We start from the raw sequence: 20,628 nt of genomic DNA, 5'->3' as shown, positions 1-20,628 counted from the left end.
AGAAATTAGTTTGCTGGACTGTAGATCAAATGGACTGGGTTCAAGCTCTGACTAAGTCATTGTCTTTATTTCTCAATTATTCCTTAATTATTTATTTATTATAATTTTCCACTCTGCCGCTGCTATTGTGCTGTTTACCATTTCGCTGTAAATGATTTAAATATAGACCACTTTCATAAATGGCTGCCGGATTACTATTCTTTTGTTTAAATTTAAATTAGCCTTTCTAACCTCGTTCTCCAGTTAAAAATGCAAAAGAATACATTATCTCAAGCGAGGCCAGAAAGGCTAATTTAAATTTAAACAAAAGAATATTAATCCGGCAGCCATTTAGGAAAGTGGCCAATGGGGTCAAGGGAATTAAGCAGATCTTGTTCAAGTTACTGAAAGGTTCAAGTTAACCATGTTAGGGGCAGCAGGGTTCTACTGTATTTATTTTTTTTAGGCAAGACACTCAACTCTCACTGTCAGTAGTGCCTCTTTCCACCAGGATTTAAAATGGATTTAAAATGGATAAAATCATTACTATGATAAAAGGGAGCTGTCAGGTAAAAGCGACAACATGCTGCTGGGTAACTCTCCGAATAACATAATTTTTAAAATTTTGTCATTTTATTCATTTAAATGATGAAAACAGCAGTTACTAAAGCTTTGACAAGGGGTGCAACCAGTGGAGAATGTTAAAAAGGAGGGGGGGGGGGGCAGAGTTCTGAAAACCACTTTCATGCTCTTTTGCTCATCTTCACTGATTGAGAGCCTGGAATAGAGGGTCATCCTTGGTGTGACAACCTGACGAGGTTTTCTTTGTTTCATGAGGTATTAATTGTTTTGCTGTACGCTACTGTTTATGATGCTTTGTCGTCTTTGTTTTACGTCACTCGTGAGCTTCACAGGTTTTTACACCAAGGATGAGCCGGAATAGATCACAGTGGTGTTGTGACTTGCATTTTTCAGAAGAAATTAGTTGCTGAGTTGGCTTTTCAATTACACTGATAATGCCTTCTCTCTCTGACTCACATTTTGTCATCTCACCCCACCCCCAACGAAAACTTTATCAGACCTTTGTATGGCATATAAAATGTAACGGGTAGACCTGAGAACAAGTAGTCTAAAATGCGCAAATTAACAGTTCTTAATCACAAGGAATGACTTTGGGCATGGAAGAAGGTGGAGATTTTGCAAATTGTAGGGAGCAATTGCAGAATACCCGGCCATCTCATTTACCTGTGTCAGGAGGCTTTGAAGAACGAAGCATAACACAATTGCGCAATAGAGGCTACTCTTATTCAATGACATGTAAATGAGTGGCCGGGTATTCTGCAATCTAGTCAATTGCAGTTTCAGTGACTGCAAAACAATAGTCCATTTTACAGTTGTCTGCTTGGTTGCCAAGCCTTTGAATGGGAGTGAGGCTAGAGATGACCTTATTATGATACAAACCTTGCTGCCTTCAAATGTAAATCACTTTGTTATCATGCTAACTAGATACAGGTCCCTGTCACAACAAGGTCATCTTTAGCCTCTCTCTGAATCAAAGGCTTGGCAACTAAGTACACAACTGTAAAATGGCCTATTTCCCCGTATTTCATTTTCGGAGGCGAGGGTCGAAGCTCGTACCATGGTACCTCACAGCGGCTTCTCAAAGCAGCACACGTACCGCTCGAAGATAAAATGGAGGCTGAGCGGAGATGGAATTTTTCATCAATAATTGTTGGAATTTGTTCATCAAAACTACTCGAATGAGGAGCAAAACGAATGCACCGCTTGTATTGAGTGCGGATGAGAAGAAGCTGGTGAAAGAAGCGTCGAAAACCTCCGACTATCTGGACTCTCTCGATATTGTCATCAACGAAGCCTCGAGAATTGCTGACTTGATAAGCAAAGCTAAGCACTGTGTGGCATTCACCGGTGCTGGGATTTCGACATCTGCCGGTATCGGGGACTACGGAGGGAAATCTGGCAAATGGACTGCGGAAGATAGGTGAGAAGGCTCAAATACAACTTTTGGATACCAGTAATATATTGATAAACTCAACCACAATGTTTACAATGGATCGAGGGTGAATAGGGCATGGTATCAAAATTCCCCCACCCACCCCACTTAATGTTCACATTTACAATGTGCACTTCTCAGATTTTCAGGAGTGTTGTGTATTCATTTAGTGGAGACACACACTCCTCAATTGCTTACCACTATTCTATCTTTATTCGTTGATCAAGTATCTTATAAGCTAGTAGAATAGTCTTACTAATAAAAACAGCACTTTCACATCACTCAGTAATATTACAGTAATATCACTAACACTAGTACAAGTACTTTTACTGTGTTCTCAATACACTACAATGAGATTTTTTGTTCAGGGAGAGAAGATTTTTCAAAAACTCCATATTACTCTGAAACAAAGCATTGGTCAATCTGAGTGACTCAAGAGGTTTTTCAGTTGGTGATTCTTTTTTATTCTCATGACTTCGATGGTTTACTCTGTAGTGATACTGTAATGTGAGGTTAGATGCTGATCATTACTCTTAGAGGATAAGGGGTTTATAGACTTCTTAGATTTTATGATTGGCCTGACAGGAAAGCCTTACAAAGAGGGGTTGCAGACTGAGATAGAAATGTCAGAAGTGTGCCTGTCAAAGGTGTTGAATTCTGGCCAATCAAAGGGAAATGTAAGGCTTTGTGAGGCACAGTAATGTATCAGTATCTTGACCAGAAGAAGACTAGCAATTAACAAATAGTAAACACCACAGCGTACACTATTGAGTTATGGATGCACGCGGGAGGTTGCTTAGCACGAAAGAAGCGTAAGAGTCGCTCGAGGCGATAGCCGAGAGCGACTCTAGCTTCTTGAGTGCTTAGCAAACCTCCCAAGTGCATCCATAACTCAATAGTGTACACTGTGGTGTTTACCATTTATTTTCTAACATAACATTGATGCATTGTAGCTAAAGAGTTCCCTTTTATTTAACAAATCGTACGGGACCTGAAAAAACAAGTGCGCGCGGAAAAATAGTCTTTGCATTTGCTCACGTCACCAGCGTACACCCATGGGCAAATGGGGGACACTAAATTGACCAATCAGAGCGTGCGATTTACTTTGGTTGTGTTATAAAAGACATTGTGAAACAAAGGATAACACTGGGTTACCAGTGTATTCAACGTAATGAATCTATAGCCACAACCTTCTCTACTGTATCAAGTGTGTTATTTCTGTGCAGCATTTCTTTTCCCACTTTAGTTTTCCTCTGTATACTTTTTTCTACTTTGATAACCTGCCTTACTGAAATCATAAGTTCTTTTTATTTTACTTTTTATAGGGAAAGCCACTAAACTGAAGTAGTAAATGAAGGCTATGATAACAAACCAGAAAACGAGATCTCCAAAGACTGTTATTGATAATGTTGACAAGGGGGACGTACATGAGAAGGGTGATAAAGATTGTGGTGTACCATATGAAGAACTACAGTATGTCCAACAGACACTCATGAAGCTCTTTGCAAGTTGATTCAGTCAGGTTTCCTCAAGCACATTGTCAGTCAGAATGGAGATAGACTACATGGATACATGGACTGTCTGGAATTCCAGAGAGAAAGACCTGTCAGAGTTACATGGCAATGTCTTCATCGAAAAATGCGCGAAGTGTGACATTACCAGAGAGCATTTTACAGTATGTTCTTGATGATCATTCAGGCTCATATTTTGAAGAACTGAATGTTTTAGGTACTAGGACTCTGAAGACACCAAGACATGCTAAACTGTATGATTTTTGTGATCTGGTTCAGAACTGGACACAAGTGCAAAAGAAAGGTGGGAATTTAGTGTTTGCCATCTGATGATATGAGTGCAGGGCTCCACACTAACGGTAGCCCACTAGCCACAGACTAGTAGAAATTCAGTTTTGGCTGGTGGTTTTTTATTTCCACTACTATAGCCAGTTTGGCTAGTAAACAAACTGAAATTGTCACAACATCTAAGATGTCACTAGCCACTTGGCTAGTAAGTTGAAAAGTTAGTTTTGAGCCCTGGAGTGACTGAAAAAATTCCGATATTTCAACGTATGACTGAGAGCTTTTGCTCTAATTCTAATTACTCCCATGCCCATGTTCTTTTCACACTATGTACAGCTGTTATACACCATGATCAAATTCTTGGTTAATGTTGTGTATTCCGAATAAAGGCAAGGAACACAGTAAACCAGATCAAGATGGCGGTAAGAACTATTTTTTAATCTGAAAGAAGACCTCGTGTACAATATCAAATATGGAAAACAGGTCTCGTGATACTAGCTTCTACGTAGAACAGGGAACCCAAAAAATAGGGAAAATCTAACAGTTAATTCTATTTTCCCAAAATTTTGCTTATTAACAATTAATCAAGGAAAGTGCATCCTTTTGGTTTTCTAGGCAAAAGATAGATGTGGACAAACTATGCCTCGCGAAGGATTTAACAGGGACACAGACGGGCTCCAGGGTCCTTGGAGACTGTGACAGACTCATGTCACTTGCGATGCAGCAATTAATGATCCAAGATGCCTTGCGACATTGGGAGAATGAAAGAAGTACCCGTATGAGCGACTTCGATGGAAAGAGGGCAAAGAGCCGAGAGAGTGGAACGAAATAGCATGTAATGGTACTCAGTTAAATTATGAGCTTTTAATGTGTTTTTGGATGAATGTAATTTATTGCAGTTAAATATTTATTTTTAATGAAGTGAATCACAGTATTAAGTCTTGCAGTGGTGAGACAATTCAGTCATTCTTGCTAAAAGTCACATGATAGACATCCGTATTGAGATTATAAATTCCTTTATGATTCCAATCCACTGCGTTTACTTTACCACCCAAAAGTTTCAGCTCCAGTAGAAAATAGATTGACCGCAGAAGTATTAAAACTGAAAGGAATTTAAAGCTGAACCAGAATTTTATTCAGCACTGCTTGCAACTCTTCCTACAGTTTGGCCCCATCCACAATGGATTCTTGGTACATTCACCGATTTTGGCCCACGCAGAACAGCGTTTGTCTGAATCTGTACATGCAGGTGCTGCGAAAAGAGAAAAAAAAAGGTCAAATCTGTTAGAAATACATGTTAAAAGGTAGAAGAATTCGAGCCAGTTCTCCAGAAATTCAGTAATAGAGAAAAAAAAGTAAAGTATGTTTTTCAGCCTTTTCCTCTCCATCGTTTATTGATATCGACTTGATCTCGGTGAAAAAATGTCGTTCAAAGATAATTTCACTTACTCTTCGTATTCATTTAAGGACGAAGGATAATGGAGGAAAAACAAAACCTGACTTCAACTAAGTTAAATTTGGTATCAAGTGGTGTTGCTTGAGAAATTGAAACATGGTTCTCTTTACTCTTGTTGACTTATTTAGTTAATTTTTCTTTTATCTAAGCCATAAATGATCGGTGGACCTAAGGTATTTTGCAAGCGCTAAGTCTACGATTTCAGCCAGCGTTGCCATCGTTTTCACAATTAAAACATGCACAAAATTGACATTACTGAAGAGTTATAAATGTATGTGGGAATCTTTAGGAACATGAGATGACTTCCAAAGAATTCAAAGCGCCGGGCATAACCGTGGAAACCTGTCTCGTTTTCTTGAATAATCGTAGGCATACGGTATCTGATTTAATTCCATAGAGCAATTTTCAATGTTGAGTGTCGAAAGTAACCCGGGATTTCTTATGTTTTGCATTACCTTGCTCTGTAATTGGTCCAGAGAACTCGCATCGCTCTCGAAGCCAATGAGATGAAACTAATACTAATCACGATTTGGTCGCTCATCTTTTCCCGCCCCTCAGGCAATTTGATGTTACCGTTGACTCCAGTAGAACACATTCTCTCAATTGCAACATCTATCCAATTTTTTCTACCTCAAGATTTAATTCTACTGCAATCCCTTTTTCCCACTATTCCTCAGAAAAAGGTTCATTATTATGCTGCGAAACTTAGAATCTACCGCAAATACCTATGAAGCTGCGACAGAAGTTGACGTAATCAATATTCTAAAAGATAATTCTTATCCTTTTAAAGACGTTCACTAAACTTTGCGAAACCTCATTTAAAACCTCGTTATAATGTCAAATATACACTTACTGCAGATCTTGCAACTTTTTCGACAGTTAAACTTCATAAAAGCTGGATTCTTTTGACATTCACGAATTCTAGCCCAACCAGGGCACTGATCTTTGTATTTGCTGTTATCCTCACAGTTAGAGGGAGGTGGTGTTGTAGCACTGATTGCTGAAATAGATGTAAGCCATCGGGAATAGATTAATAGATTAGTATTGAATAAACCAAATACGACGGTTTGTAAAAACGAAAAAACAAATCAAAACAAAACGTTAATGCAGTAAATGGTTTGAACCCGGGGGTAACATGTGAAGGTGTAGTCTGATCGTCCGGGTGAGTGTAGTCCTGAGAAGGACTGTTGTCGGTGGCAGTGACTGACGTTTCGACAACCTGTGCGGAAGTCATCATCAACTTGACTCTGATGATGACTTCCGCACAGGTTGTCGGAAGTCATCATTCACTTGACTCTGATGATGACTTCCGCACAGGTTGTCGAAACGTCAGTCACTGCCACCGACAACAGTCCTTCTCAGGACTACACTCACCCGGACGATCAGACTACACCTTCACACAAAACGTTAAACAACAGTAACAAAAGTCTGACAAACAAGGCGAGTGAAACAACGTAATTTGGTTCTATCAACTAAGTTGAAATTGTGAATTGGCTAATGTAAACAGTTAAAAAGCTGACGTTTCGAGCGTTAGCCCTTCGTCAGAGTGAGTAAAACTTTTCTTGATAACAACTGAAATTCTCCAATAGTGATCTTTGCAGTTTATGAACTAAAACGCCTCGACTGTTACTTTCTGATAAAAACAAAACAAAACGTAATACCCAAACAAAAAAACAAAAAAAAACAGAAAAGTCGTATTTTCTTAAAAGGAGCGGTGGTATTCCAAGACTCAAACTTCAGTTTTGATCTACATAAAGTTCTCTTAATTTTTTAAGACTTGAAACAGCTATATTATATCATGTTATTCTATGGCAGTTACCTTTGTCTGAAAAGTTCCTCCAGTTTTTATAATTATGCGGTTTTGAGGAATGTACATTGGGCGATATTTTCTGAGTTACCTACCTCCGCAAACGTTGCAACTCCTCTTACAGTTTTCTTTCATCCACTTCTTGTTGGCTGAACATTCACCTTTGGCTGCCCAGATATGACAGGTATAATAATCATCTTGACACTCTGATAGACAGCAAATCATTGAGTTACGTTAACCCTCTCCATCCCAACATCAGTGTGCATATTCTCCATACTTTTCTTTATATATTTCATATAGTGCTGACAAGGAGAATTCGTTTAACAATCAAGAGCTTAAGTGTGTGATCATTCCTGTATTCTTCTAGCCGTAATGTTTAAATGCTAGCCTCTCTTAGGGGATGATATGTTTATGGTAGAGCTCAGTATTGCCTTTTTTGTAACGCAGTGGTGGTGAAGGAGTCGTCATAGTGACACCAATGCAATAAAAGATAGCCGTAAAACGACCAAACAATTAAAACCCTTTAGGCGCAAAAATTGACAAATTTTAACCGATAGTCTTAGAAAAAAAAATAACCTCAAAAAATTTTCTGGCGATCAAAATGGAATTATATTGACCACTTGCCGTAAAATGGCCACCATTTTAACCGTGAGCCATCACCCTAATGAGACCCTCTTTTTCAGTAAGTTTTAATAGATAACGAAACATCTGAAGAGCACTACTTACTGCATAGTCCAGGGTCGATGTACACATCATCGATGGCAATATCTGAGTATCCAGTCTGACCTACTGTGCTTTGAATGGTGAGCTGAGATTGTCATAGGATAATTTTAATAAGGTAGTTTTCGACGGAGCGTCCGAAAAGGAAACAAAACAAGACCCAAGTAATCCAAGCAACCAATCAGAGCAAACATTTACCTCGTCGTTAGCCAATGAGAACTCAAAGTGAGACAAGCAACATGCTTGAAGGGCGAGAAAATCCTAATGTACAAGTCGCGATTGGTTTTAGTTTTGCATCTGATTGGTTGAGAGGACATCGCAAGGTTTCTGGACCAATCACAGAGGAAAGTTTAGTCTCAGTCTATTTGTAAATTGAGGGAACTAATCTAAATTTCAGTACTAATACATGACGCTGTAGACCTCTACTAACTGGCTGGTGAGACCTGAAAACATCATACAGTTGTTAGAAGCTTCGCCGACGTGTTGAGCAAGGCGTTATTTGAATTCACCCAATGCATTGGTCGCAAAAACAGATTAATGTGCAAAAAAGGTTGGTTCTCAAATATTTCGGTTACCTGAGCTTACGTTCAACAAGCAATAAGATGCAAAATGATAAAGCATGGCCTTAGGGTAAGAACACTGTCTATTTCATCCTAAGATTCAGCCCCTTCCCCCCCTGAACAATGATGGGTGCTTGTTGTAAAACACTGCTTGAAGATATCGTAAAGGAATTAAACGGGAGGGGGAGGGAAATCTTGCCACAAACATCCTTACTTTATATGACAAGCCCATGGAAACATCAATATTTCCCATCCCTTTCTTCCAGCCTTTGCCTTGGTTACCATTCTTGTAGAAAATAAACCAATTTCTTCCGTTGGATAATTCCAGCTTGATGGCCAGACTACCCATCGTACCACCGTACATGGTGTAGTAAAACTTAAGGCATTGTCCGCCTCTCCTCGCCGGGGTCCAGGGGCTTACAAGGTCTGCTCTTTGTCCAGGGCGGGTTCGTGAAGATTCCATGTACAGATAAAATCCTACCATAACAACAAAAACATATAAGCAAGACGAGAACTGAATAACTGATTGTACTGTACGAAACGATGACCAATAAATAGCCAAGAAATATGATATTACTGAGTAACATGATCTTTCACAATCGCCAAGCTTAAAATTAACCATTTTCATTCAGTTTAAACAATATTTAAGCTGAGGCATTACATATCGACATTCCTATCCTTGCAGTGTGCAGGATGTTTTTCATCATGGACCAAGCCTACCACAAGTCTCCTAAATCTTAGTGATAGACTGTCCGAATTACATGTACCAACCGGATGGTCGAGGGTGTGACTCCTTTTGAGAGCACTCAGAGTTATTTTTTCTCCAAGCATGCCGTTGTCATTCACTGAATAACACTGCATGTTACTGGGTTCCCTGTTTTGGTGTTTTCCCGCCCTTTTTGTCACATGACATCATCACATGACCTCAGTCGCTCATGAATGTTCTGTTTTGGTTATGTTTGGGGAGGCATATTCACTCGAGTAACGAGGTCCGATGAGCAGATAGAAAACCAATAAAGACGAATTTTGGTCGTTAAAGTTTTGGTTGTTACACAGCATGTGCGTAATGCAAATGCATATATGAATGCGTTAGAGAAGAGTGATCATGAAAGCCGGAAAACTGAGGTTATAGAAGTACAGAAAAAATCAAGGACAAAAACAGCCCTGGTTTTAACATGATTTTAAGCGCTCCCTGGCTTGCACAGTCCTTTGTTTTTGCAACAGATTACAATAAAGATTGAAATATATTTTTTTGGTTCAACAAAACTGAACCGCTATTAATTATTACGAATGGTAGATTACTCTGCCAAGTTTTACTACTAAAGCACTTTATTGACTATGGTTGAAATAAGGTATAAAGATAACCTTTCCCGCTTGTATGATCCTTTTCAGGACCTGTGTTCATCGTCTGGGTGAAGCCTCGATGAAAATTCCAGTTGAGATGGTCATTGTTGGAATTCTTCCACATCCCAAGACGTGCATTTTCAAAATCAACATCGTCGTTGTCTGGAAAAGGTAAAGACGGGAAATGGTACAAGTCTGACTGAAAATGACAAAAATGAGTTTATTTCTTTTTCGTTTTTCTTTACGTTTTATTTGGCCTTGTTTATGTTTCTTTATTTGTTTTTTAATAAAAAAAATAACATGTTAATCACACGCATATCTAAGCATATCAACTGGTATATGTACCATCTTCCGTGACACTTCATCTTTTATATTGTTCAGTAGTGAGTGATGAAATACCAAAACATTCACAGGGTAAAGGTATTATGCGGTGTGATGCTTTTATGTAGTTATCATGAGCCATCCCGGTACATAAGCAGGTTTTATCATGCGAGGTTCGTCGACTGTTGTTGTCAATTTTTGGCGTGGAAAGTGTGTAATGGATCGTCTCTGTAACTGAATTCCCAAGGGATGACCCGCGCCATTTGAAAACTCTTTTCAAATGAACATCATAGAGCAAAATACACGACGTGACGTAGACTATAATGTGCTCACAGTTTTCCCCAAGACATGTTCACTGCTCGGAAAAGATGAAGTCGGCAAACAAATATCCGAGGATTAGGAGGGGGGGGGGGGATGGGGAGGGAGGGGTATCAATTTATCTGCCATGTCGAACTTCCCAGTGAAAGACTTTGGAATACGGTCGTATGTGATATAGTATATAGTTGAGACATGAAATGTTCCACACAGCATACTTTTACTTCTCAATCAACATAGGGCTAGTAACTTTAAGAGGCTCAGTTATAAGGATTTCAGCATGTAAAATGGGTCGCAAACATCATAATCTAGTAAATAATTTTCCATTTCCATTTTTTTTTTCAATGTTAAACTATTGAAAGCTAAGCAGTGTATATCATTTCTCACTTACCCAGATGACATCTCTTCAAAATACACATTTCGTGCCCATTCCCATCACCTTGGCAATTTTTTCCCCCATGAGCGGGAGAGGGATTGTCACACCTTCGAAATCGTCTTCTAACACCATCGTTGCAGGTTTTGCTGCAACTTCCCCAATCTGACCAGCGACCCCAATGTCCATCAACAGGGGCTGTAAAGATTTTGTACCATCAGACATCGTATCTGAACTTTCATATAGAGCAATGTAGATGACTAATTGGCGTTGAGGTGGCGGAGTGGCGAGGCAGAGGGAGTTATGCGAAGGACTGCTATGCACCGCGTGTAATTCAGCCCTAAAGAGAGCCTGAGTGCACACTTAACTCCAAACATATAATTCAAGTGAATCTGTATAATTTTAGAGAAACACTGATTTGTGTGGCTATTAAAAACGCACTTCAAAATACAAAATTTAGTTATAAATCGGCGATTATTGCTATGACACAGGTAAATCATCGCACTAAACCTATGCCACCCGACCAAAATGTCGTTTAACCTCTTTCATAAATAGTAGGCTCCATTTTTGTTCTGTTCTAGTAGAAAGCTACGAACATCCCATAGCAAATACTAAAATGTAATTGGCTATACTACTCGCTGTCTATTCCGTGATAGACAGTTCACTCATATTAATCGAGGGCAGGAGCCCATCAAACATGGGCTTCTGTCGAGGGCAAATAAAATGATTGTTTTAATGTAAAGCTATTAGTCGTTCAAAACTTAACAAGAAGACAAGCTCATGTTTTCATTTTATTTTGCTAGAAACTTCAAAATGTCATGGAAGAGGTCAAAGAAAAACTAATCGTCCATCGTACCTTTTGCGTTCACTTACTTGTTCTGGCCCCTGAGGGGGGCTCTTATGATTAAAAAAGCCTTGACTCCAACGGATCGGGGGAAGAATATGGAAGACAACCAGAACCAAAATTCATGAAAAAATGATAGGTATCTTAGAACCTGAATGTCGTCCTAAAAAGTATTGTATGAGAATTTGTCGTCGTTTCTCTGTCTGGATAAACCAATATCCAACCCCAAACACATTGAAGTAGTCTACCCGCCATTTTGCTAACCTGGACATGTAGACGACGGGCATTTCTCTCTTTGGATGTCAATTCCGTACGCATTCACATTTCCACCACAAGACTTGATGTTGCCTGAATGGTAACAGTATCTCTCGCGGGTACGATAACATTTTTCATCGCATGGAGTCCATCCAGACCAAGAGGCCCAGCCATACGATGCAGCTGACAAAGGAAAATTCAAAGCTTATCTCATTGAAAAAAAGGGCACAATCTTCAACAGCATTTGAAGCCTACAATGGGAGCCCCCCCTGACTAATGCATACTTAATTCTAAAACCGACGTTAGCCTCTGTGGTGGGCAAATTACAGATGAGTCATTATTATCGCATGGATGGGGGGGGGGGAGGGAGGCGACTTGTTGCACGCCAATAGAACATAAAGGGAGAATATACAAGAACTGTCAATCATGGGGGGATAGTATAAATATGACCGAGCTTAATGGTATTCAGGGGAGAGGTAGTGAGGTCAGGGGGAAGACTATCGAAAAATGTCTACCAATGATTGGGGATGACTAGAATACTACAAAGCCTATGGGGGGGGATCAGGTAAATTTTGTCGTAACAAAACCCCAATTTGTCAACCCCACCCCTCCCCTTCCTCTCCAAGCAGGCGATAGATAATGACCGTTCCCTTCACTGATTCTTTCAAAAATACAATATCAAATAATGCGTACTCACTTGCTCTGCAGTCATAGAGAGCATTTATTTCGAAAATATCTCTTGAGCTGAGCTTTTTGGATGGTGTGCCAAATTCCATATTTTCATTCCCAGTAGCCACAATAGTTGGCTCTCCGTTTTTGGTAAACGCAAGACGATCATAGTGCATGATCGACTGATAGTCGTACGACACACCCAGATGATCGATCGTTCTCCAGCTGTATTTATCAAACTGGTCCGAGTATCCTTGAAATGAAAAAAAAAAAAAAAAAATTAATCATGATTGTTTTCCTCGCTATACGATTCACCTTTATCGAAGTATCAGTCGACGCTTTAATTACAACAATTTAATTTCCTTCGTCGATAATTACTTCGAAACCTAGAAATATTTACAAAGGCATGAGCAAACGTAATATGAGACTAAACGAAATAAACACAAGCAGTTAGATGCCTGATGGCTGACACTTATGCGGTGGCTCAAGAGAGTCACGAAAAGACGAGACTGGTAAAGGTAAGGTGAAGTCTGTTTACGAGCCTAGTGGCCCATTAGGCCGGTGCTTAACTCCGGTTTCTGTAGCATGAAGCGACTAGGAGTATTTCTACTCCCCCCTGGATGGGATGCTAGTCCATCCCAGGGTTACCCCTCAGCATTAATTTTACCGGTACCCATTTTATACACCTAGGTGAAGAGAGGCACTGTGAGAGTAAAGTGTCTTGCCTAAGAACACAACACAATGTCCCCGGCCGGGGCTCGAACCCGGACCACTCGATTCGGAGTCGAGCGCACCAACCATGAGGCCACCGCGCCTCCACAAAGACGAGACTACAGCTCAAAATCCACGGCAGCTGTCACAAGGACGCTGATTGCGAAAAACTGATATAATCATCATCATACGTAAACTGCAATGATTCATGCAGTGTATCTAAGCACGCGCGGGCTCAACATAACGTACGTTCTTTCGTGAACGAAAAAATGATATTGGCGAAGAGTTTTCTCTAATAGAATAATGTGGAACAAAGGAAACGCTGAGACAGCATGAGAATACTAATGCAGAAGAGGATGCTTTAACAACTAAACCGCTGGGAGTTTCCTTTGGCAATCAATACTAAATACTATTTGAAAGGTATCCTGAATGCTGCTGCCCTGTGGGGATTCAGGGGAAGGAAGATGGTGGAACGCGGTAGGTATATACTCGAAGGAAGACCCATATTACGTGATGTTTCCTTTGCCGCCATCCAGCAACAAATTTTAGTACGTTTAATCAGCTGATTTCTCCTTTGCAAAGTTATGAAAAGGAAAATGAGAAAAAAAAAATGAGCATTTATTTGCAGTGGCGAAATGCAAAAGGTTCTTACCTGTTAGGATGTTCTCCCAGTTTATTTTCACATATTTATCTCTGTCCGACCGTGATTGCTCATGGAAGAAACCTATTGCAAAACGGGATATGTTGGCAAAACTCTCTTATAGTTATTGGGATGTGCATGGTATTTGGCCCTAGGCAAGGTTTTGGTGGAATAACATTCTGTTTCATTTTGATTTACACATGCACCCAATAAATGCGTGCACTTGATAACTTAGGAAATATGCTTTTGTTGAGTAATTTTAAGAGCAGATATTTCGTTAAGCTGATCTATTGTTATCCTATATGAAAAACTTCGTCTCCAGCTTCACTTCAGCTTAAACTAGCCGAAACCTTACCACAAAAGTTGCTGCTAGGGTACCCCACCTCACCTTTCTTTATATTGCTTGGAAAAGGTAACAGTTGGCAGGGGGAGTAAGGGCTAAAAAAATTATGGGTTTATAAAATTCGTCACATAATAGCCATGAGGTGTAAGCCGCTGGAAAAATCTCACCTATGGCATGCATTATCTCGTGAATTATGGTTCCCACGAACTCACATCCCCTTGCGAGGGAGATGACTTGTTTACCCGGGGAAGCGTATCTCTTTCCCACCTTGGATGAGCATCTAAATAAAAGGGAAAGACGATAACACTGAAACTTTTTTCTTTGCATCCTCAAACCTCTGATCAACCATCCAGTCATCACTTACTAAAATTTTGAGACTCGTGGCCACCAGCCTTATTAAAAACAATAGAGACAAACAGAAAGACCCGATGATTTTACGCTTGATGAAAAGAACTCTCGGGTTAAACGTTTCATTTGTTTTTCATTTTCAGTGAGCAGTGGCTTTGTTAGGATTTTCCATAATGGGAGAGTAGTGTACAGATTTTTAGGACCTACGCGTTTTTTCACGACCTAAATTATATGGTTTGCATGATTTAAAAAAAAAAAACAAAACAAAACAAAAAGAGGGAAGGGGGAGGGGTCAGGAATACTTCAGGATCCCCCAGCTATGCTCCTTTTATCGTTCAATCAATCAATCCCGTCTCTTGCATCTTTCAATCATTTAATTTGGTTAGGGAGGGGACGTTAAAGAACCCACATCACAAGATTACTGTGAGGTGGTCTGGCCTGTTTACTGGGAATTGGTGGGAGGGGGAACCTGTAAAATTTCTCCTCTGTTGATTGTAAACTGCCTCTAGCAGTCTGGAAAAAATCCCCCGCACAGTGTTGTAAAGCGCATTAGATCATTACATGTAAAATGCGCTATAGAAATTGATAAAATTATTATTATTGTTATCATTATTATTATTATTATCCTTACTATTATTATTATTATTATTATTATTATTATTATTATTATTATTATTATCTTACGATAACCTGGCAAAAGATTTTCATCGAGTTAGTCTATTTTTGGAAATCAATGATGCGATAATTGTGGTCAACTAATTGGTATAAGCCGTTCAAAATGAGCGTTATGTGTTACCTACCCATCTGGATTGCTAAATTCAATGTAGTTTTTATGATAACCACTGATGTAATTAACAAATCGTAAACATGTCGTTGTGTGAAACTCGTTAATGGCCTGACGGATGTTTGAAGTTATATGACCTAAAAAAAAACCAAAACAATAATAGATAAGCGGTGAAATTCTCAAAGGCTAATATTTGGTTCCTGATTAGATTTCAAAAACATTTCCTCTAAAACAAAGGTATCACGGATGCCGCCATTAATAAACCCGGTCTCCTTCTTGGAGTACCTTTCGCCTCAGTTTTTGTTTTGTTTTGCTTTTTGTTCGTTTATTTGTTTGTTATATCCATTAAAAAACAAAACAAAGCAGAAACAGAGCTAAAAAGTACATTGTCATTTGCATTAATTTATCTTTAAGGTTTTTCCAGCTGGAATGGGTAAATATTCGATCTCGTGGGAACTGGTATCACGACCTCAGAAATTGGAAATGCGTGCATCAGTACACTGTTTCAATTAGCTCGTTGATCGTTGATACACATCCAATTAGCAGCAGATTGGAAACGTCATCAATCTTGTCAGCAAACTCCGTCAGTATGCATTTGCGTCAGAGATGTCATGTAAACTTCCGTGATCGAAACGGAGGGTTGCACGCCAATCAAATAGGTTTTCCTAGGCCCCTTAATAAGTTCTACTTGTCAGTCTCACCGTTCGCACGAAAAATTATGGTTGTTCCGTTCAGTTCGTCGAGTATATGTTTAGATGATGACTACTTCCTTTGAAAGGAAAAGGGAAACTGTTTTTTTTTCTTCTTTTGTATTATTATTTTTTTTTTTTCACGGAATGAAAAAGTGTCAAACACTTGTGAAAGATCAATGATGAGAGCTGGCTTTTATAACTCCCCTCGCCTTATTAAAAAAAAAAAGGAAGAAAGAAACCGTAAGATCCTTCCCCAAAAACCTCAGACCTCCCCCCTCCCTCCCTAATAAATAATAACTGGTCCCCTAGCTACATTTCCTGAATACAAACATACTCATGTGCGAAGCGATCCGATAAGGTATGATGCGACTGGTCCACAGCCTTTTACGACCTCTTAATGCATTTCTTGACTTGTCTCCATTTAGAATGTATTCTTTCAACTCGGGATCCAGCTGAATATCACCTTGGTAGAATTGGGAAATGTTTCCTGGTGGGATTTAAAAAGGTGTTTTGTTACTCATTAAAATTTACTGAGTTGTTTCGAATAAGTATATGTATGATATTGGTTTGAAATTCAATTTGCGGGCTTACTAGGTGATATGTGGAAAAACAAACACACAAACAGAAATTAAAAGAAACATAGATTAAAACAAGCGATATAAAAGAGTAAGTAAGCTATGGTGCATGGGGTAATTACATTATAAAACAAAATGGAAAAGGTAATGGAATCCTCTCCATAACAAAAAGGTCAAGGGATCCCCAACATCCTTGTGTTCCAAAGCAAATGTGTGAGTTACTTAAAAAAATTCTTGTCTAGTTTCTCGTTAATGCAAAAAAACAATTCCGTGAGCTTTCTGCGGATGTGTGACACTTAAACTTTGAAGAGATATGAAAGATAAACTTCTTGGCCCGGCAAGTACCATTGTTGGCTTCCTCGATTCTGTGAAACACGGTTCCTCCTGACTGAGCTCCTATGCTCGCTGTTTCTCTCTTCTTCCTGAGATGCGCCATGTTGACAGCTAAGATGCGACCATGTACAGTTTCATATTCTGAAATCAAAACAAAGCAAGATGTAGCAGTTTTCCCAGGCAGATCGCGATCGATAGTTTCTGCTGAGCCTTTGAGATTATAGTTGTGATGTTCGTGTTTCCTGCAGTGTGCATGTAAGTCAGAATCACCGTGTTGGACAACAGTCTTTTGCCACCAGCGTAAAAGCACGCGTATTTTTCGGATGAGTTTTTTCACTCACCCGACAATTTCAACGTTACATAAGGTGCTGTTCTTTCTATATAAATTCATCATAAATTAATGTGAAATATGGGCGTCGAGCGTGTGTTCAGTTTTCAAAAGTTTCCCAGGAAATGTTGGCTATGATTGGCGTTTGTTTGGTGCGACCTTAAGGGTTCATCAGAGTTGCCAAATATTATTGATACTTGTAAAACGGGGAAGAAGAAAAAGGAAAAACCTATGAAAAATTACGAAAAACTATGTAAATGACGATCGCTTTCATTGATTACTTGTAGATCTGAACCGTGTGTGTGAGCTACCCGAAAAACCGATTCAGCACAGAGTTTTTTTCTTAATGGTAGACTTTGATAAGTTGTTTTGTTATCTCTTTTGCTTCAAATTATAATCTTTCGATTGCTCAAATCTAGTTTAAGCCCCGAACAAAACTGTTTTGTATTTTCTTTTAGCCGCAGCATGGTCCATTTTTGAAGGTGCTGGATAATTTGGCAAAGAATCAGTTCCTGCGTGTGCGTGCAACCCACCTCTGTTAGCAATTTCATCAATATCAGTGCTTATAGCGTGTTCTCTCTCCCGTTCGTCTGAAAAGGAATTTGTTAGGTACAATGAAATTCGAAAAGAATGCTTAATTATGATTTATGTCTCATCGAGAAATTTTTCAAAACTGCGCCCATGTTTACCTTGATCTAATCCTCAAAATACAGATATCTCGTATTGAAACAGTTAAGAATAGCCCAAGGAAGTACTTATTCAATCACTGATCTTTTGTTAAGTAAGGTATCGAACATCTAGCGCAACAAAATTAAGAAGGGCTCTACAAATATTGATGGTCATATCTAGGGTATTTTGTAATTGATAGTGATAAAATCTTGTTGTTTTCAACTTTACACGTAACATGAAGAGCGGAAATTAAATGTTATCAACGATCTGATGACAACAGCCTGTGGAATGTGTTGACAGGGCCTACGTTTAAGGGAATAGTTTCACGATCAATTGTTATGGCTAGCGACATGCAAGGACAACACAAAAAATTTTGATAATTTTAACCAGGCTGAGCAATAACAGTCGCCCAACTTCAAAACCCTATTGCTTCATTGAAGATAAACGTAAAAAGCTATGGCATGTATAAAGAACGATATTATACGTAGCTGAAAGAAGAATTTGTTAAATAATTTTGCAAGTCCTCTTGGAAAACAGTACATTTTTCGTGTACACTTCAGGGCACGAGAGCACATATATATATCAACCTGGCTTTAGCTTGCCATAAAAAACAAGAATCTTTCATAAATCTTTCTGTCACGTTTCCATAGAACATGAATGGAAAATTTCCAACTTACTCGTGTCTGGAGGCGGAACAGTATCTCTGTTATTGACAGGCTTTGAAAAGCACTGAGAAAAGTAAAGGCCGAAAATGAGGAATAAGCACAACGCTGAGGACGCCATAGTTCTTCAATAATCTCATGCGACTACGTAATACGGACTCAGAATGTGCTCTCGTGGGAAGTGACTCATCGGTACGTCTGTGCTACGTCTTTGCACGATCTATTGTTTCGCTGACAGCTGTTAAAATCTTAAAGGCTCTCCATTTACATTGCGGGTAAAATGAGTTGAAAGAAGAGGATTTTCTTTGAGGAAAATATGGAGCAAAAGAATCGCCTCCTCAGATTTTCTTCTCATACCTCCCTTCTGTTCTATCATGCCGCGAAAGAAGGCAGTTGATTTTGTTTCAATGAGTATCGTAAATTCACAATTAATTAGCCTAATTAATAAGAAGTATAAAGCTTTGCGTTTAAAAAAGGAATCATGGAATAAAGCTGTCTGCTTTTGTTTGCTTTCCTAGTAAACTGTAAGCAGCCTTGGTGTTTATCTTTGCGATAGTGAGTGAAAATGTTTGACAGCACATTCTTAAATAAATGAATAGAAAATTAGAAAAACAAATTTTTATTCATCTTCACGTTATATTATTTTGTTCGATAATGGTCCTTTGTAAATCAAGCTTGACAGATCTTGTATGGACACGTTAGATACTGAAAGTAAAATTTACATAACAAGAACAGTGACTTGAAATACAATAAGGGCATTCCGGTGAATTGCAATAAGGGCATTTCCGGTGAGTTGCAATAAGGGCATTTCCGGTGAGTTTACAGGTCCTCTTGGAAAACAGTATATTTTCCGTGTACACTTCAAGGCCGTAAAAATATCAACCTTCTTAAAAGCTCGCATCGCCTTAATCATTATTTGCCTTTTCTTCTTTCTTTTTACTTTTTAATCAACGCTTATTCTGAGTAGACTTTATCAAAGCTCTTAATTTCGAGACAGAACTTGAGATAGGCTAAGTGATATAAGCGTCATTTATTTCCTAATGGAATTGTTCCATTTATTCATTCGTGACTTCTCTGGAAGGCTCAGTATCAGAGTTTCAGGCAGAGTTCCAGGCATACTTTTGATAGCTTAATTGGTACCGTGCCTTCATAATGCATAAGTTGCAATAGAGTAAAATTTATGTATTCCAAAAGAGCAATGATTCCTCAGATGCTACGCGTAGAAGCCCGCATGAAACAGACGGTAATTTTAATATCCAAAGCCCTCATCAGGTGTTAGCTCGACAAACATACCTTTCATGCATTTTTTTTTTTGAGAAACTGTCATGGAAGTGTTAGGAATTTATTTATTAAATGTAAATTATTTTTTTTATTCTCTTAGGATCAGTGTAGTTCGTGATTATTTGTATCTGTTACGTAATTTTTATTCTTCACTTGTGTAAACTGTTGTGTAATTAACCTTTATTGTGTATATCAAATAGTTTTCTTCATTCTTTTCGGGCACCTTGCGTCCATGTGTATTTAAGGATTTGGGTGGTTTGGTACGGGGGGGTTTTTTTTTGAAGAAGTGAGGTGAAGGTTTGTGAGTTACGAGCGAAGAGCGTGGAAAAATTTGAGTCGACGGAGACTCGGCACAGTATCATTTCTGAGAAATTCATTCAGAATAATCGTTCCATTTCACGGTAGAAAACCATTTGCGGGGGAACGAGTGTGCAAAGAATCTACCAGACTGTGAGCTAAAGGAAGAAGAGATAGTAATTAATTCAATAACAAGTCTGAGCGAATCAAGTTACGAGAAGTAAAAGTTGAAAACTGCAAAGTTGTCAGAAGACGAAGCAAAGTTGAAACGAAGGAAACGAGCAAAGTTGAGAACTGGTGAGACAGGAACCTGGTTGGAGAAACGGGAGTTTGGTTTGGCAGGGCACTGTTTGTTGGTGGAGCGTGGTGATTTGTGGACAAGAGAAGAACACGGACGCGGGCGTAAGGTGAAACCCAACCGAACTGAACTAAAAAAAAAAAAACCTTTTTTTTATCTTAATAGTAATAATCTTGTAAATAGTTTAGTGTACTGTAGTTTAAGTTAGCGTATT

At 38.9% G+C, this 20,628-nt stretch overlaps 2 protein-coding genes across 3 annotated transcripts; one reads left to right on the top strand and one right to left on the bottom strand.

Annotated features, from left to right (window-relative positions):
• Positions 1–88: 88 nt before the first annotated feature.
• On the top strand, positions 89–5,364 carry LOC148739602 (NAD-dependent protein deacetylase Sirt6-like). 2 transcript variants are annotated; one of them, XM_088749868.1, is made up of 4 exons: positions 89–548; positions 1,598–1,981; positions 3,319–3,808; positions 4,405–5,364. In XM_088749868.1, exons 2-3 carry the CDS (start codon positions 1,689–1,691, stop codon positions 3,329–3,331), a joined length of 306 nt encoding a protein of 101 aa, XP_088605994.1. In that variant the 5' UTR covers positions 89–548; positions 1,598–1,688; the 3' UTR covers positions 3,332–3,808; positions 4,405–5,364. The 2 variants fall into 2 exon arrangements, with proteins under 2 accessions (XP_088605994.1, XP_088605995.1); XM_088749869.1 differs by lacking the exon at positions 89–548 and having other exon boundaries at positions 639–1,981.
• LOC148739601 (uncharacterized) lies at positions 4,207–18,808 on the bottom strand. Its single transcript, XM_088749858.1, has 16 exons — positions 18,554–18,808; positions 17,741–17,797; positions 16,892–17,020; positions 16,306–16,458; positions 15,296–15,416; positions 14,315–14,427; positions 13,817–13,888; positions 12,482–12,706; positions 11,794–11,967; positions 10,704–10,883; positions 9,698–9,838; positions 8,547–8,809; positions 7,779–7,860; positions 7,148–7,258; positions 6,099–6,245; positions 4,207–5,041 (listed from the first exon to the last, which is right to left on the bottom strand). Exons 1-16 carry the CDS (start codon positions 18,657–18,659, stop codon positions 4,926–4,928), a joined length of 2,190 nt encoding a protein of 729 aa, XP_088605984.1. The 5' UTR covers positions 18,660–18,808; the 3' UTR covers positions 4,207–4,925.
• Between the last annotated feature and the right edge of the window lie 1,820 nt (positions 18,809–20,628).

The sequence above is a fragment of the Stylophora pistillata genome, chromosome 2 (genome assembly GCF_964205215.1).
Source record: "Stylophora pistillata chromosome 2, jaStyPist1.2, whole genome shotgun sequence".
NCBI lineage: Eukaryota > Metazoa > Cnidaria > Anthozoa > Scleractinia > Pocilloporidae > Stylophora > Stylophora pistillata.
Note: the sequence above shows the minus strand (reverse complement) of the source record. Positions and strands in the feature narration are given on the sequence as shown.

What these genes read in the sequence shown, in the direction of transcription:
- LOC148739601 (XM_088749858.1), bottom strand. Translation starts at nt 18,659, where the DNA reads ATGGCGTCCTCAGCGTTGTGCTTATTCCTCATTTTCGGCCTTTACTTT. An exon ending in CGAGATAATGCATGCCATAG is followed by an intron (nt 13,889 to 14,314) that starts GTGAGATTTTTC and finishes GTTTTGCAATAG; the next exon opens with GTTTCTTCCATGAGCAATCA. An exon ending in TTTGAAGAGATGTCATCTGG is followed by an intron (nt 9,839 to 10,703) that starts GTAAGTGAGAAA and finishes TACCTTTTCCAG; the next exon opens with ACAACGACGATGTTGATTTT.
- LOC148739602 (XM_088749868.1), top strand. Translation starts at nt 1,689, where the DNA reads ATGGAATTTTTCATCAATAATTGTTGGAATTTGTTCATCAAAACTACT.